The sequence below is a fragment of the Triticum urartu genome, chromosome 1A, assembly GCF_056163025.1.
Source record: "Triticum urartu cultivar PI428250 chromosome 1A, HENAU_Tu73, whole genome shotgun sequence".
In the NCBI taxonomy this organism is placed as follows: Eukaryota; Viridiplantae; Streptophyta; class Magnoliopsida; order Poales; family Poaceae; genus Triticum; species Triticum urartu.
The window spans coordinates 141,368,612-141,381,806 of NC_141873.1; the positions used below are offsets into that span (position 1 = coordinate 141,368,612).

Here is a 13,195-nt window from a genome sequence, read left to right on the forward strand (position 1 = left end):
ATGAAGGAGGTGAGGTTGACGATGGACGTGGACGGACCGGCCTCATCACCGCAGCAACGCCAATGACGTGCAGTTGCTGGAGTGAACGATACGCAGTTGCATGCATTCTCGTCTTGGACCGCCACGCGGGTGCTGCGCACACCTCGTAGAATTCTCGCTGCTCCTCGACGAAGTTTGGGTTGTCCACGACCATGACCTCTCGCGAACTCGATGTAGATTTGGCCCTTCGCTAGACGGTGATGTGCGAAGAGGGCGAGGTTGTACCGCTGCTCCTCCTGCGCTTGCTGGAACGCCAACACGGTTTGCTCCTTTGCCATAACAGCATCGAAGTGCGCATGTGCCTTCGGCTCGTCATCGTAGGCTTCCTCCATCACCGGGTCATCGTCTCTCACCTCCGACGAGCTGGTCGGCAAGCCCGCCTCTTCGTTGCGCATGATGGCCTAGCCAATCGGCCGCAAGGCCGGTCACCTAGTGCTTCTGCTTCGTCGAGTGGCTCTTTCACATTGCCCTAGAGCTTTCGGTCTTTGCGAAGGTGGTGCAAGGAGGAGGATTGGAAGCGGACTTGTTTGTGGTGTGGATGGTGCCGGGCGAGGCCACCTTTAAATTACAGGTGTGAGCAAGGCCAAGCGGCAAGTTGTGTCAATGCGAGCGCAAGAGCGGGTTTCTTGATGCCACGCCTGTTTAATGCCGGTAGGCGGACGGGCGGGCAACCGGTGGAATGCGGCAGGTAGCCGCCGTCTCGTCCAGTCACACCGCTTCGACATTGAACATGCACGGAGATCGGGATGCGGCGCAGGCGGGCAGCACGCCGCTGCAATGTTGGCTCCAGTTTAAGGCCGCGTATGCTCTGGCTTGGCCATGAATACAACACTAGCGTTCTAGATCGACATGAATGCGCGGCAATCACTTTGCGTGGGAGAAGGGGCGAGCGTGGGAGAGATTTTTGTGTAGGTCCGATATGGCTGGACGCCTACAAAGTCCCCCTGATCTTCCATCCCAGCCTACGAACCTATGAAAATAGAATGGCAAACTACATCCGAACAGCTACGCGTGAACGTACGTGGGCGTTTAGAGTGTCTGGTGGAGATGCCCTAATTGCACCAATACGATGAGTTGCATACAGTGTTCCTTGGAAGAGAGTAAATAACAACAATCAGTTAATTTTCTATCTATATTGTCCACGAATACAATATACAATTTACTCTACAGTACTAGTATTGCCGTATATTCCATTCTCTGATTCTAATGTCATAACGTCGTTCCTGGTTGGACACCGCTAGCGTGACGATCATTGGGTCGTTCCTCTCGTCTTCTTTTGCACGTTGTGGCGCCGGAGCACTAGCACGGAGGCGCCATAGCCGAGCAAGTCGTCCGACGACAGGAAGTCGCCGATAGGCCCCAGCTCCGGGCATTCCTCGTTTAAGCCTCCCATGCCTTTCGTCATCTCCGCCGCCGTGCCGCCGCCACCGTCACCCTTGCCCACCATGAACAACGAGTACATCCCGACCATGGACCACAGCGATTCCACCATCCGCACCCCGTTTCTCACGTGCCTCTCCGTGTAAGAGACATGCCCAGGCTCCACGAACCTCACGTAAAACTCCGCCATGAACTCCTCGTCCGCCATGCCTTCCTCGTCCGCCTCGCCCACCACCATCACCGTGATGTGGTCATCATCGTCGCCCGAGTCGTCGGTGCATGTCGACATTGTCGATCGCACCTCGGTGGTGGTGTCCATGCTCGCTCCTGGAAGGAACCTCGACACCGTCACGCTCACCGACGGGTGGGCCGCCAGCCGCGTCGCGTACGCCACAGCCTCCCGGTCGTCTGGTCCGCCGAGGAACAGAGCCACCACGTTGTGCGCTGGGCTGAGTCTTCGGCTTTGGGGTCTACCGCCCCGCTCCGAATGCCCTCGGCCGTCGACTGCCTCTCCGCTATGGTAATGGTACCGAGGCGGCGCTCAACGAGGATCCCGATGGTGCACGGCGCTCTCTGCAGGATCCTTTGGTTGAGCTCCCGCCGGCCCTCGCGGCGGCACACCATCCGCCTGTCGTAGCGCTGCTCCTTGTGGAACGACACGGTGACCAGGGACGCGTGTGTGTCCTCGACGCCATTGCACACGTCGGCGTCCATGGAGACAAGGCTGGAGATGGCCGTCATCTAACGCACTGCGACAATGGTATCGTTTGTGAAGCGGTCGACCACGGCGACCACCTGGTCGATCTTTCGGGTGTGGCTCCACCGGCCGTTGTCGTCATCGGCGCCGCCCTTGGGGTGGTAGAAATGTGTGATGGCGTACTTGCCCGCGGTCATGAGCTCGATGAGGTGAAGGAGGTATATGGCCACCGGCGTGTTGCCCTTGGAGATTTCGGCCAGCGTGAGCATGGCATGGACGCTCCCGGCGCCGTGGACGCACAAGAGGACCCGAAGCTCCTGGTCCAACTTGAGGTCTTGGAGGCAGTGCGAGCAGTACTGGAAGGCGCGGCGCTGCTGGCGGACGATGGCGGCGGATGCCGGCCCGGCCATTAAGGTGTTGATGATGGAGGACACGAGAAGCACACTCTGCGCCTCGTCGCCCCAAATCCCAGCCTTGTCGCTAAGGTTGATCGCGAGGATGTCCACGTAGCCTTTGACGTTGAGCAGTAAGCCGAGCACGAGCGTCTCCCGCGCATGGACGCCGATCATCCACCCCGCTGCCACCGTGCCGGCCACCCTCCCGGTGGTGCCGAGCAGTGTGGTGAAGGCGACGACGAGAATGAGCTGGGTGGCGGTGAAGCGGCTGATCTTGGCGAAGTCGAGCTTGGCGCCGGTGACCCCAAAGCAGAGGGGCGAAGTCGAATATTATTGTACAAGGTAGGTTCCAATTGGACTTGGTTTTGGACTGTGTGTATACAGGGTAGGAGTTGTGTCCTAATAGGACATCTGTATCCTAGGCCTCTCATATATATCGGGGGTAGACACACGATGTAAACTATGCCAACATAATAGGACGGACACGCGGGGGAGCCGGCGGCGTGTGCCGGCGCCCGGGCGGCCGGGGTGCAGTATTGTGACGGTGTCATAGGGAGAAGCGCCCGTAGTCAGGCCCTGGGGATGTAGCCATGATGATGAACCTCGATAATAAATCTCGGTGTCATGCTTGTATGATTGCTTGGATCTCGATAGATCGACGATGCGTCTCGGATTTATTCTAACAAGTGGTATCATGAGCAAGGTTCGAAAAAGTTGCAGAGGTTCATCTAAAGGTGATCGCGAGAATACGAGATCAGTTTGTTTCGTGCTGCGTTCAACGATCTGGGGGAGTAAAGCATCGAAGGCTCGGGAAGATCAAAGGACAAAAGCGACGAGAACAATGGGATCGGAACTATTCGGCGTGATTGGAAGCTCTCGGAAAGCAGCGACAGCGGCAGGTCAGATCGGTTTGCAGCAGCAATTCAGCGAGAGAGGTCACGGGCGTGCAGACTGGCTGGCGCGTGCGACTACAGCGGTGCTGTATCGCGTGTGCAGCCAACATCGGGGTAGAGCGGATCAGGTTGTGATCTGGTCAGGAGAGACCTGGCGGCGGCACCATGAGCCAGCTATGCTCGGTGGAGCAGATGTCGTAGGCGCTGGCAACGTAGCAGCGGCGGCGACTCGGATTGGTTCCGCGTGGAGCGGGGCTGGTGGGCTGCTAGAGGCCCATGTACGGCAGGGCTCTGGATGCGCGCGGATCAGTCGAGGGCTCCAGGCCTGTGCGGGCGTGTGCGACGGCAAAGGTTGGTAGGTCCTGGCGCCAGACGACAAATTACTCGTGGGAAGGGCTTATGCATGGATGATCTGTATTGCTGGTTGGGATTGAGGCACGTGAGATTTGTTGTGGAAAAAGGAATTGGAGCATGTCCCCAAGAACGAGGTGCAGAGAGACGTACGCACATGGCTCTGTGATGTTTCGGAAACAAGATGGCATGCAATGCAAGGGCGTGGTGGGTGCATGCTGGTACGTGTACATGCGGAAAACTATGCAGGCTATGTATATGCATGGTGTGGCTGTGTGAAGCAAGCTGGAGCGGACGTGGGCGTGGTCGAATTTGCACATTGACTGGATACTCTTACCATTGCAAGACCAATGAGTAATCTTGGAGTTGTCAAGGAATCTGGGACAAAGTTTCAAGGATGGCGGCGTGCGTATAAGGCTTGGAGGAGTCTGGAGTGCGTAATGACAGGATCATGCATGCACAGGACGTCAAGCAATGCACGGATGTGCGGGTGAAGACGATGCAGGGTGGAGCATGGTTGCAGTCGGACATACACAGCTGGGTCGGACTGGATTGTCTGATGGACTGACGTGGATGTTGGTCAAAGCAGAAGATGACGGTGATTTCAGCGACGACGACATAGGAGCGTGATGCTGATGGTGGCCGACTTCTGGGGCGTGAAAACACGTGGTGCAGGCCTGAGGGCTTGTGTGGCTTCGACAGACTATGGCGCGGGGTTGATTCAAGACGGTGCACATGAGAGCTTGGAGTCGACAGAGCGCGGGAGGGTGGCACGTACAACCACCATGGAGTCATGTTGAAGGTGGAGCTGGAGTCTGATGGACGACTTCACTCTGTGCTGATGGAGGGGCTACGACGTAAGGATCCGGAGAATCGTAGCCTATTTCAGCGGGAAGGTGAGAGACACGTGGTTCAGACTGGGTACCAGTGGTCTGATGGAGACGTGATACTCGGCATCGGTCGGTGATAATCGGTGGTTCTCTGCAGTGGGGTTTAAGGCAGTGGGGGCTAGCTATCCGGGAGACTCGACCAGGACAGCAGAGGCTCGACGCGGTAATAGCGGCGAGGCGTGCGGTAAGCACGGGACACAGTGACAGACCAAGGCACTAATGGTAGACATGTAGTCAGACAAAATTGTGCAAAGGGTGCTGAAGCAGTGTTGATGAGTACCAGATTCAAGTTGGTGACTGGGTCTATCGGTACCGGAAGATGGACAGGAGTTGACCATGGAGAATCTGAGAAAGTGACGGAGAGTCTGGAATTGTCAAAGGCTGAGAGAGTACATGGCCGTATATTCTGTGGTGTTCGGTGCAGATGCAAAGTGCGGGTGATAAGTACAGAAGGAGGTTGAGTGCTATAGCTGTGGGACATGTCAGAGACTATCCGGGAAAAAGGATGAGACAACTGTGAATTTGACTCAGGATGACACAGGACGACGGTGAAATTCTTTCAAGTTTCAGACATGCGGTCAAGAAAGAGCGGTGATGTTGAGTTCAGGTAACTCTTATAAGTGGCGTCTAATATGTGACTTGTTCATTTTCACGCAGACAGTGTTCGGTGTGTGATGATGTTGAACGGATTCTCCGGAAATTGGGAGCACAAAGTAGAGTAATGAGGAACTTAATTTTTGCTCGAGTGTTGACTGTGAAGAAGACGAGAAGGGACTACAGTTGCAGGTGGAGTCACATGGAGTCTGGGAGTAGCAGCGGTACCCATGGCGTATCTCAAGTCCAATGTACATGGAGGTTCGACGCATGGATGAATTCAAGGTGGTGGAGAATATTTGTCAAGGTGGAGTTTGTTAGAGTTGTGTCGAATATTATCGTACAAGGTAGGTTACAATTGGACTTGGTTTTAGACTGTCCATATAGGGTAGGAGTTGTGTCCTAATAGGACACCTGTATCCTAGGCCTCTCATATATATCGGGGATAGACACACGATGTAACCTATGCCAACATAATAGCACGGGCATGCGGGGGGAGCCGGCGGCGTGTGTCGGCGCCCGGGCGGCCGAGGTGCGGTATTGTGACGGTGTCACAGGGAGGAGCGCCCGTAATCAGGCCCCGGGAATGTAGCCATGATGATGAACCTTGATAATAAATCTCGGTGTCATGCTTGTATGATTGCTTGGACCTCCTGATGTATTGCCGCCCCTTTTGGCCCTGTTGAGCAGTCTGACCAGCCACACCACCAAACGAATGGCGATCCAGACGTTGAGCGACAGGAAGAGGAAGAGATCAGCTTTGCGATCGGCTGCACTTGAAGGCCGCCAGGCGGTAGCCTGGCCTTGCCATCCTTGTCATAGGTGGTCCAGTCGACGTCCATGATACTGACGACGGTGAGGCTGACTATGTCATTGGCGAAGGCGGTGCCCATGGCGAGCTGGCCGGTCTCGGAGCCGGTGAGCTTGAGCTCCGTGACGATGCGGATGAGGATGGGCGAGGCGGTGCTGGTGAGGACGAGCATGAAGAGAGCGGTGGAAGCGTAGATGCCCTCTGGTAGAAGGTCTCCCATGGGTGCAGAAGGCCGTAGAAGAATAGCCCGCCGACGGCAGCGAGCAGGAGGCACAGCGCGGAGCCGTCGCAGGCGAGGACGAGGGAGGCACGCAAGTAGCGCCGCATGTAACACAAGTCCATCTCTAGCCCGGTGAAGAACATGAACACGACGCGGAGGAAGTAGATGGCGTCGTCCAGCGCCATGCTGACATCCTCCATGCCTAGCGGACGGAGGTTGACCACGCGGCCAAGCACCGTCGGGCCGACCACCACGCCAGCCTGCATCCATTACTCCATTAGCACGACAAATCAAGTGCTAATAGGGTGATCGATGGATGGATTGGAGCTGCCAAGATATATACTGTACGAACGTATCAGGATGTGCGAGATGATGCTTGGCTGGCCCAGGCGTCGAAGGCCGGAATGGAAAAGGCCGGGGAGGGCGAGGACGCTGGCCATGAGGCCGATGACAACCATCAACCTAGCCATGAAGTAGGACCCCTGGAGAACGTCGCCGGGCACTTGCCGCCATCGCCCTCCGTCATATCTTGCAGGGTCTCTTCGTCTTGGGTCGCCGGCCGGCCAGACAGGCCTCCGCCGATGAGCTACTTTGCTCTATACTCCCTTTGTTTGGAATTATTTGTCGCAGAAATGGATGTATCTCGTTCTAGATATATTCATTTTTGCGACAAGTAATTCCGAACGAAGAGAGTATGTTGTTCATGAGCTAGCTAGGTGGGTAGGTTGGGTGCTTCTTCTTGATTTGTCCGGTGACGTACGTGATCGATGAACAAATCTAACTAGTTTAATGATCAATTAACAAGAGCCTCTCCCCACAAGTATTTGTTTGGCTTTCTACCAGAGTGCGTAGCCCCACAAGACAAATATGTCCATTCTAAAAATATATAGACCAATTATGGGCAGCCAATCCGTAGTTAGTTCCATCTTGCATCCTCAATGGACGATCAATGGTTGTCTACAAGTGGGTGCTGCTAAATATCGGTGCTACTTTCCTCGTAATTAAGTGGAAAAGTCAGCGAGTGAACGCCGAAGTGCTATTCTAAGCCAAGCTCATGTGACCTCGGGTGAACAATAAAATAAATAAAAAGCAAAGAAGAATTAAAAAAAATTGAATTTTTTATGTGAAACGTTGGCAGATGTTTTCATAACTGCAAAATTTCATCATGAAATGACATTTGTAGAAAACGTGGCCAAAAAATATCGATGCTCCAAAATGCATATGACATTTTGGAGCATCGATTTTTTTTGCCACGATTTCCACGAATGTCATATGATGCAATTCTGCAAGCCAACAATTTTTTTTGTCAATGTTTCACATAAAAGAAATTCAGAATTTTTTAATTGTTATTTCTACTATTTTTTATTTACTATTCATCCGAGCTCACATGAGCTCCGGATTAGAACAGCCGCGTCTCGAGTGAACGTTCTAACTTTAACCTTAGCGCACCACACATTTCTATATATGGCAGGCTACATCATTTCAACTGGGTGCGGCTGAGATCATCTACAACAAGAGGCGGTGTAGACAGGGGCACCCGTTATCCCCGCTGCTATTTGCTTGAGGCAGCAACAAACAAGGGCATGTTATTGCCACTGGCGGCAAGAGTGGTTCATGACCGAATGTCCATTTATTCGAATCACGTGATGGCCTTTTTAGGCTGGACCCTCATAGCTTGCTTCCATTCTATTCCATGGTGGTGAGATTCTGCTCGTCAAAACCATGTTCACAACGATGTTGGTGCACATGATTCTAGCGTTAGATCTCCCTGTCAAGTCGGAAGAAAGGACGTAAAGGGCAACCATTGCCTTGTGTCTTGGGACAAGGTATGTTTGCCGAAGAGGATAGGTAGCCTAGGTCTGCCGAACTTGCAATTACTAAACTTGGCTCTCCGGGATAGATGGCCGTGGATGGAGAGGGTAGTCGACGAGAAACCATGGAAGGAATTTAACATGTAGGTCCTCGAGGAGGCCATAGCCTTTTTCTTTGGGGCTATGAAACCCACGGTCGGGGAAAGGATGAACACCCTCTTTTGGGAGGATTGTTGGCACGAAGATGGTTGCATAAGAGACTTTGGCTGCATCTCTTTGCCTGTGTGGACAAGCGAGCCGTTTGATCTTGCTTGGTTAGGGATGGACTCATTGACAATGGATGGTGGACTGATGTGTGCCCAAACATGGTAGGGAAAGTGACTGTAGAGTTTCTTGAGCTCGAAGCTTTGCTTGGGGGCTTTTAGTTCTATGCTGATGCGAAGGATAACTTGGAATTGGCGTGGGAGAAGGACGGTAGATTCTCGGCCGAATTTGTCTGTGATGCTTTATTTATTAGGAGAATGCAACCCGACGCTATGTCCCTTCTGTGACGAAGGGCCGGAGGACTTCAACATGTTCTCCTTGGTTGTGTGCTTGCTCAGGAGGTTTGGATGGTGATCCTTACTCGTTGGGGTAAGGCACACTGAATCCCTGAGATTGGTGCAGATTTGGTGGATTGGTGGGTCGACAAGGAGCCACAAAGGCAGCTCCCAGCAGATGCACATTTAGCCATCATGTTGATTTATTGGTGCTTGTGCGGTATCGCAATGATCCCGTCTTGGGCAATGCCCATGGCAGCAACAGTGCTTGGCAGCATGCGGGAGGAAGGGCTTGAGTTGGCGAGCGGCCAGGCTTATTCCTAGGGAAGGACTAATAGAAGGGTAAAGATGTAGTGAGTAATCCGTATAAAGTTATGTGGCCCTATGGCGTTTTAGCCGGCCCACGATGATGTGTTAGCCATTTTGGCTCCTCATAATCTATGTTTATGATGCGCTCAATCTTGGACGTATACTTGATTTTATTTAACAACTAGATGATGTCTCACACATTGTGTCAGTATATTATGAAGAATTTTAAGTGATTCAACTTCTGGGTGTGTTGATCCATATCGATGAGCTTGACATGAAAAAAAGAGCGATGACATACATCAACAAACAACAATGGCATATGGAATAAGGTACTATAAATGACAAAGCAACCACCGGACAACACATTGAAATGTACATTGAAAGTTTTCGTTATCATATCTAGACAACTTGAAAGTGAAGCGTTCCCTATTTAGTTGTCGTGTATTGATGTGTAACAAAGTAAATGGAATCATAATTGGATTTTCTTATAACATTTGAAAATATACAATTTCAATTTATGTAAAGGACAAGATTCTACTCTAAGAAAACTTGACAAAAATGTAATAACTGAATCTCAAAATTAGTTCTCAAATGCATAGACATAAAAGGTGGATCCATAGGGAAAATATTCATTTGACGTGAAATTATTGACAAATAGAATATGGGATTAATAATTTGTGAATTATTCATTCGTCTATGTTCGTGTGTCTTCAAGTTGGATCATTCAGATCTACACTTCTCTTCATCTCGATGATTGTTGTTCTGGTGCGCTTGTTATATGATGCCTTAGCACGACGACTTCCCGGCTGTTTACTACAACAATTTTTGCCTGACTCCATTGAGGGAGGGGCGATGACGACGGCGTGCATTTGGCTCAATTTAGTGCTCGTAGCTGTCGTTAGGTGGACTACAAATCTCGATGTAGATTTTATTAGTTTTTATATTCATTATACTGTCATGATTGAAAATGAATAGATTGAAAGTTCTTTCGCAATTTTTTTTGCATGAGTCTTCACATTAGAAAATGACGTAAGAGATAAAAAAATAATATAATTTTGGGTTTGTTAGGGCACATCTAGATGTGGCCTAGTTATTGCACATCTAAGTGACTCAATGAAGGGTAAAAAAAGAAAATTAAAAAAATACCCACACGAATCTTCATGTAAGATCAATGATATAGGATTTAGATGGCACATCTAGATGTGCTTTAGCAAAATTGTATAATCTTTTATCGAGATGATAATTAGGAAATCCACATTAGAAAACTGAATACACAAGTACTAGTGCCTAAAAAAATCAACTCCAAAAAAGAGAAGCAAACATTTAACGAAGCATGCATTGCATGTGTGAACGCTTTGCTGGACAGGGCTCTGTTCACGCAATCCCAGCCCTTAATTAGGGAAGTCCTGCGACGGCTGCGATGTCTTTCTTGATGGTCTCTTTCTTGTCGGGAGTGGCCAAAGCGAAGGCAACGCTCACGGCTCTGCCACGGCAACCGTCCTCGCAAATGGTGGCGCACGCAGGGTCTTTCTTGCCCTCAGCGCAGAACTTGCCGCAGTCGCCGATGCAGGTGGCAGCGATCGCGTTGATCTTGTCGCTTGGCTGGCGGGCCTGCTTGTCGATGGCTTGAATCACGGCCGTCTTCTCCGACGCCGAGCTCTTGGCGTACACGTCGGCGGCGAAGGAGAGGCTCTCGACTTCGACGCGGCAGATGGTCTCGCACCTTGCGCTGCACGCGAGGTCTTTCTTGCCTGCGCCGCAGAGCTTGTTGCAGTCGTCTAGGCAGTGGGTGGCCAGCCCAGCAGCCTGGTTAGCGGACTCGGCGGAGGAGACGGCACCTTCAGTCTTGTTGCTCAAGATCTCGACCGCGGCGGCCTTCTCGGTGGGCGGGGCGGCAGTGAAAGCCTCCGCCGCCGCCTTGAGACGGCAAGCGCTGTCGCATGGGGCTTGAGCGGTAGCCGCCGGCACCGATGCGGCTGCCACCACGACGGCGACGAGGAAAGACACGCTCATCGCGGTTCTGCTCAGAGCCATTGCTGACTAACTTCTTGATTGGTTTGGAGAGGGACGAGGCGATCGAATAGATGTTGCAGCTGCTGCTGAGGTCGATGCTTTGTGTGTCATGGAGTGTGAGGCAGGAGCTTTCTTTATTTAGGAATGGTGTGAGGCCAGGAGATTTTTGCGTACCACCAGTGGTGGATGCCAAGTAGTAGTAGATAGCATGTTAACGCCTTTTTTTTTTGCATGTTAACGCCTTTTATCTGTACTTTATTTTACTTTTGCACTTAATAAGAAACTTAAGATCTTCGTTTCAACTTTCCTTCGTCCAATCTCTGTAGACGTCTCCCTTTCCTTATTTCTTTTCCTTCCATCTTTGATTTCTTTTCTCATTCATAAAGTTTGACCATCTTATATGAATAAATATCAACGCCTACAATACTAAAGTTATACAATATAAAAAATAAATTCATTATGCATCTAATGATATTGATTTAGTATTGTGAATGTTGATATTTATTCTACAAAGTTGGTCAAACTTAACAAAGCTTACTTCAGTCAGATCTTACACGCATAGTAAAAAGTACCAGAGAAATACATAATATTTTATTGGTAACTCAATAAGTTTTTACCAAAAATAATAATAATAAATTGGCATGTAAATTATGATGACTGCGTACAAAATTTTGCTAAGATTTTACAGACCAATGTAATAGGGCCCTAATATCTGGCGATTGGATGCCATGGAGGAGGGTGGATCGAACAAATTCGATCGCCAGGAGGTTGTTCCCAGCGAACGAATCACCCCTCCTTGATCATTCGGGGGGGGGGGGGGGGGGGAGGGGGCAGGGCGAACCCCATTGACCCAAAGGCCTGTTTCATTACGGAGGGAAGGAGCGGTGGCCTTTCTGGGACCATAGCGGCGGTGACCTACCATACACTACTCTTACTCGCTGCTGGTGGCGCCCGTGCACACGTGCCGGCTTCGTGGTCGTGGCGACGGAGAGCGGCCGAGGGGGGAGCCGGCGTCGTCCAAGAGAGCTTTGGAGCGCGCCTGGAGAGGAGCCGGCAATGTCCTTCGTCTGCTCCGATGACAGTACATCCCAGAGAGCTTTGGAGCGCGAGGAGACTATGATTGGAGTGGTGCTGACAGAAGAAAGGGGCTAGAGGAGAATGACTATGGGTATGTGCTATGGCCGGGACTGAAGTTAATATAGTGGGTGAATGACAATGAGCCGCGGTATAGTGGTCTTGCCACTTGTTATCGACCTGGATGAGCCATTTGACATAGCAATCCAGAAGATCTGTTGTGCCGTATCAAATGGTTTATGCCTTGCTCCATATCAGATGTTTTGCCACGACACGTCCTGCCTCGGACCGTGGTGATGCCCGAACATGTTTGTGGCGGACCGTGTGATGCTTGAACATGTTTGTGACGGTACTGAATACGCATACACAAACGCGCGTCGTGTTTCGTGAACGAGCCGAGCCAAGTTCAAACTGTCCGTGCCAGGCTTTTTGATACGGCGGTAGTTCCGACAAAATGACTCGGGGCTGCCCCTCGGGGTCCCGACGTGGACGTGGGCTGCCACGGCGTGGTGGTGGCCCATGGTGGTGGTCTGGGTCGTTTCACGAGACGGCTGGACTTCTTTGGCGTCTGTCTGTCTATGAGCGCCCTTGTCGACCTTCGATTCCTCTCTACCTCGTTCGAGCACTACCTTCATCGGAGGGTTGGCCCTCTCCTAGCTGCGGCCCATCGCCCGTCTCGTGCACGGCAGCGGGTCCGAGCTTGTCCCGCACCCGGCAGCAGGACTGGACTCGTCCCGCGCCCGGCAGCAGGACCGAACTTGTCTCGCGCCTGGCAGCATGACCTGGCTCGTCTCGCGTCTGGCGGCAGGACCGAGCTCGTCTCGCGCCCGGCGGCAGGACGGGTCGATGGTGGCCAGTTTTGGCCGGCCTATTGGGTCTCGACGCTGGGATAGCTTAGGGGTGTGAAAGGCGGTTCCTTTTCACTCCCATCTTTGGTTGGGGTAGCGGTGAGTGACGGGTGAGGTGGCGTCATGGTCCTGGATGTTCGGGCGATGGCCCTGGTGGTGGTGTCGCGGTGCTCATGGGCAAAGCCCGTGGCTTGGTGCTGCCTGGTGGCCATGGCCGTGTGGGCGGCGTGGTAGCCAAGGTGTGACGTTCAGTGGCGGTGAATATTAGCCGGGGTGAAAACATGTTCTATCTTCGGACGAACCGGTGGCGGCGAAGCTCGTTCCCTTTTTA

The 13,195-nt window shown here is 52.0% G+C and overlaps 1 protein-coding gene and 1 pseudogene across 1 annotated transcript; both read right to left on the reverse strand.

The window, feature by feature from the left end:
* Positions 1 to 1,185: 1,185 nt before the first annotated feature.
* LOC125532773 (cation/H(+) antiporter 15-like) lies at positions 1,186 to 8,075 on the reverse strand (annotated as a pseudogene).
* Positions 8,076 to 10,028: 1,953 nt separating this feature from the next.
* LOC125518786 (uncharacterized) lies at positions 10,029 to 11,096 on the reverse strand. The gene has a single exon (XM_048683678.2). It carries the CDS (start codon positions 10,961 to 10,963, stop codon positions 10,325 to 10,327), a length of 639 nt encoding a protein of 212 aa, XP_048539635.1. The 5' UTR covers positions 10,964 to 11,096; the 3' UTR covers positions 10,029 to 10,324.
* Between the last annotated feature and the right edge of the window lie 2,099 nt (positions 11,097 to 13,195).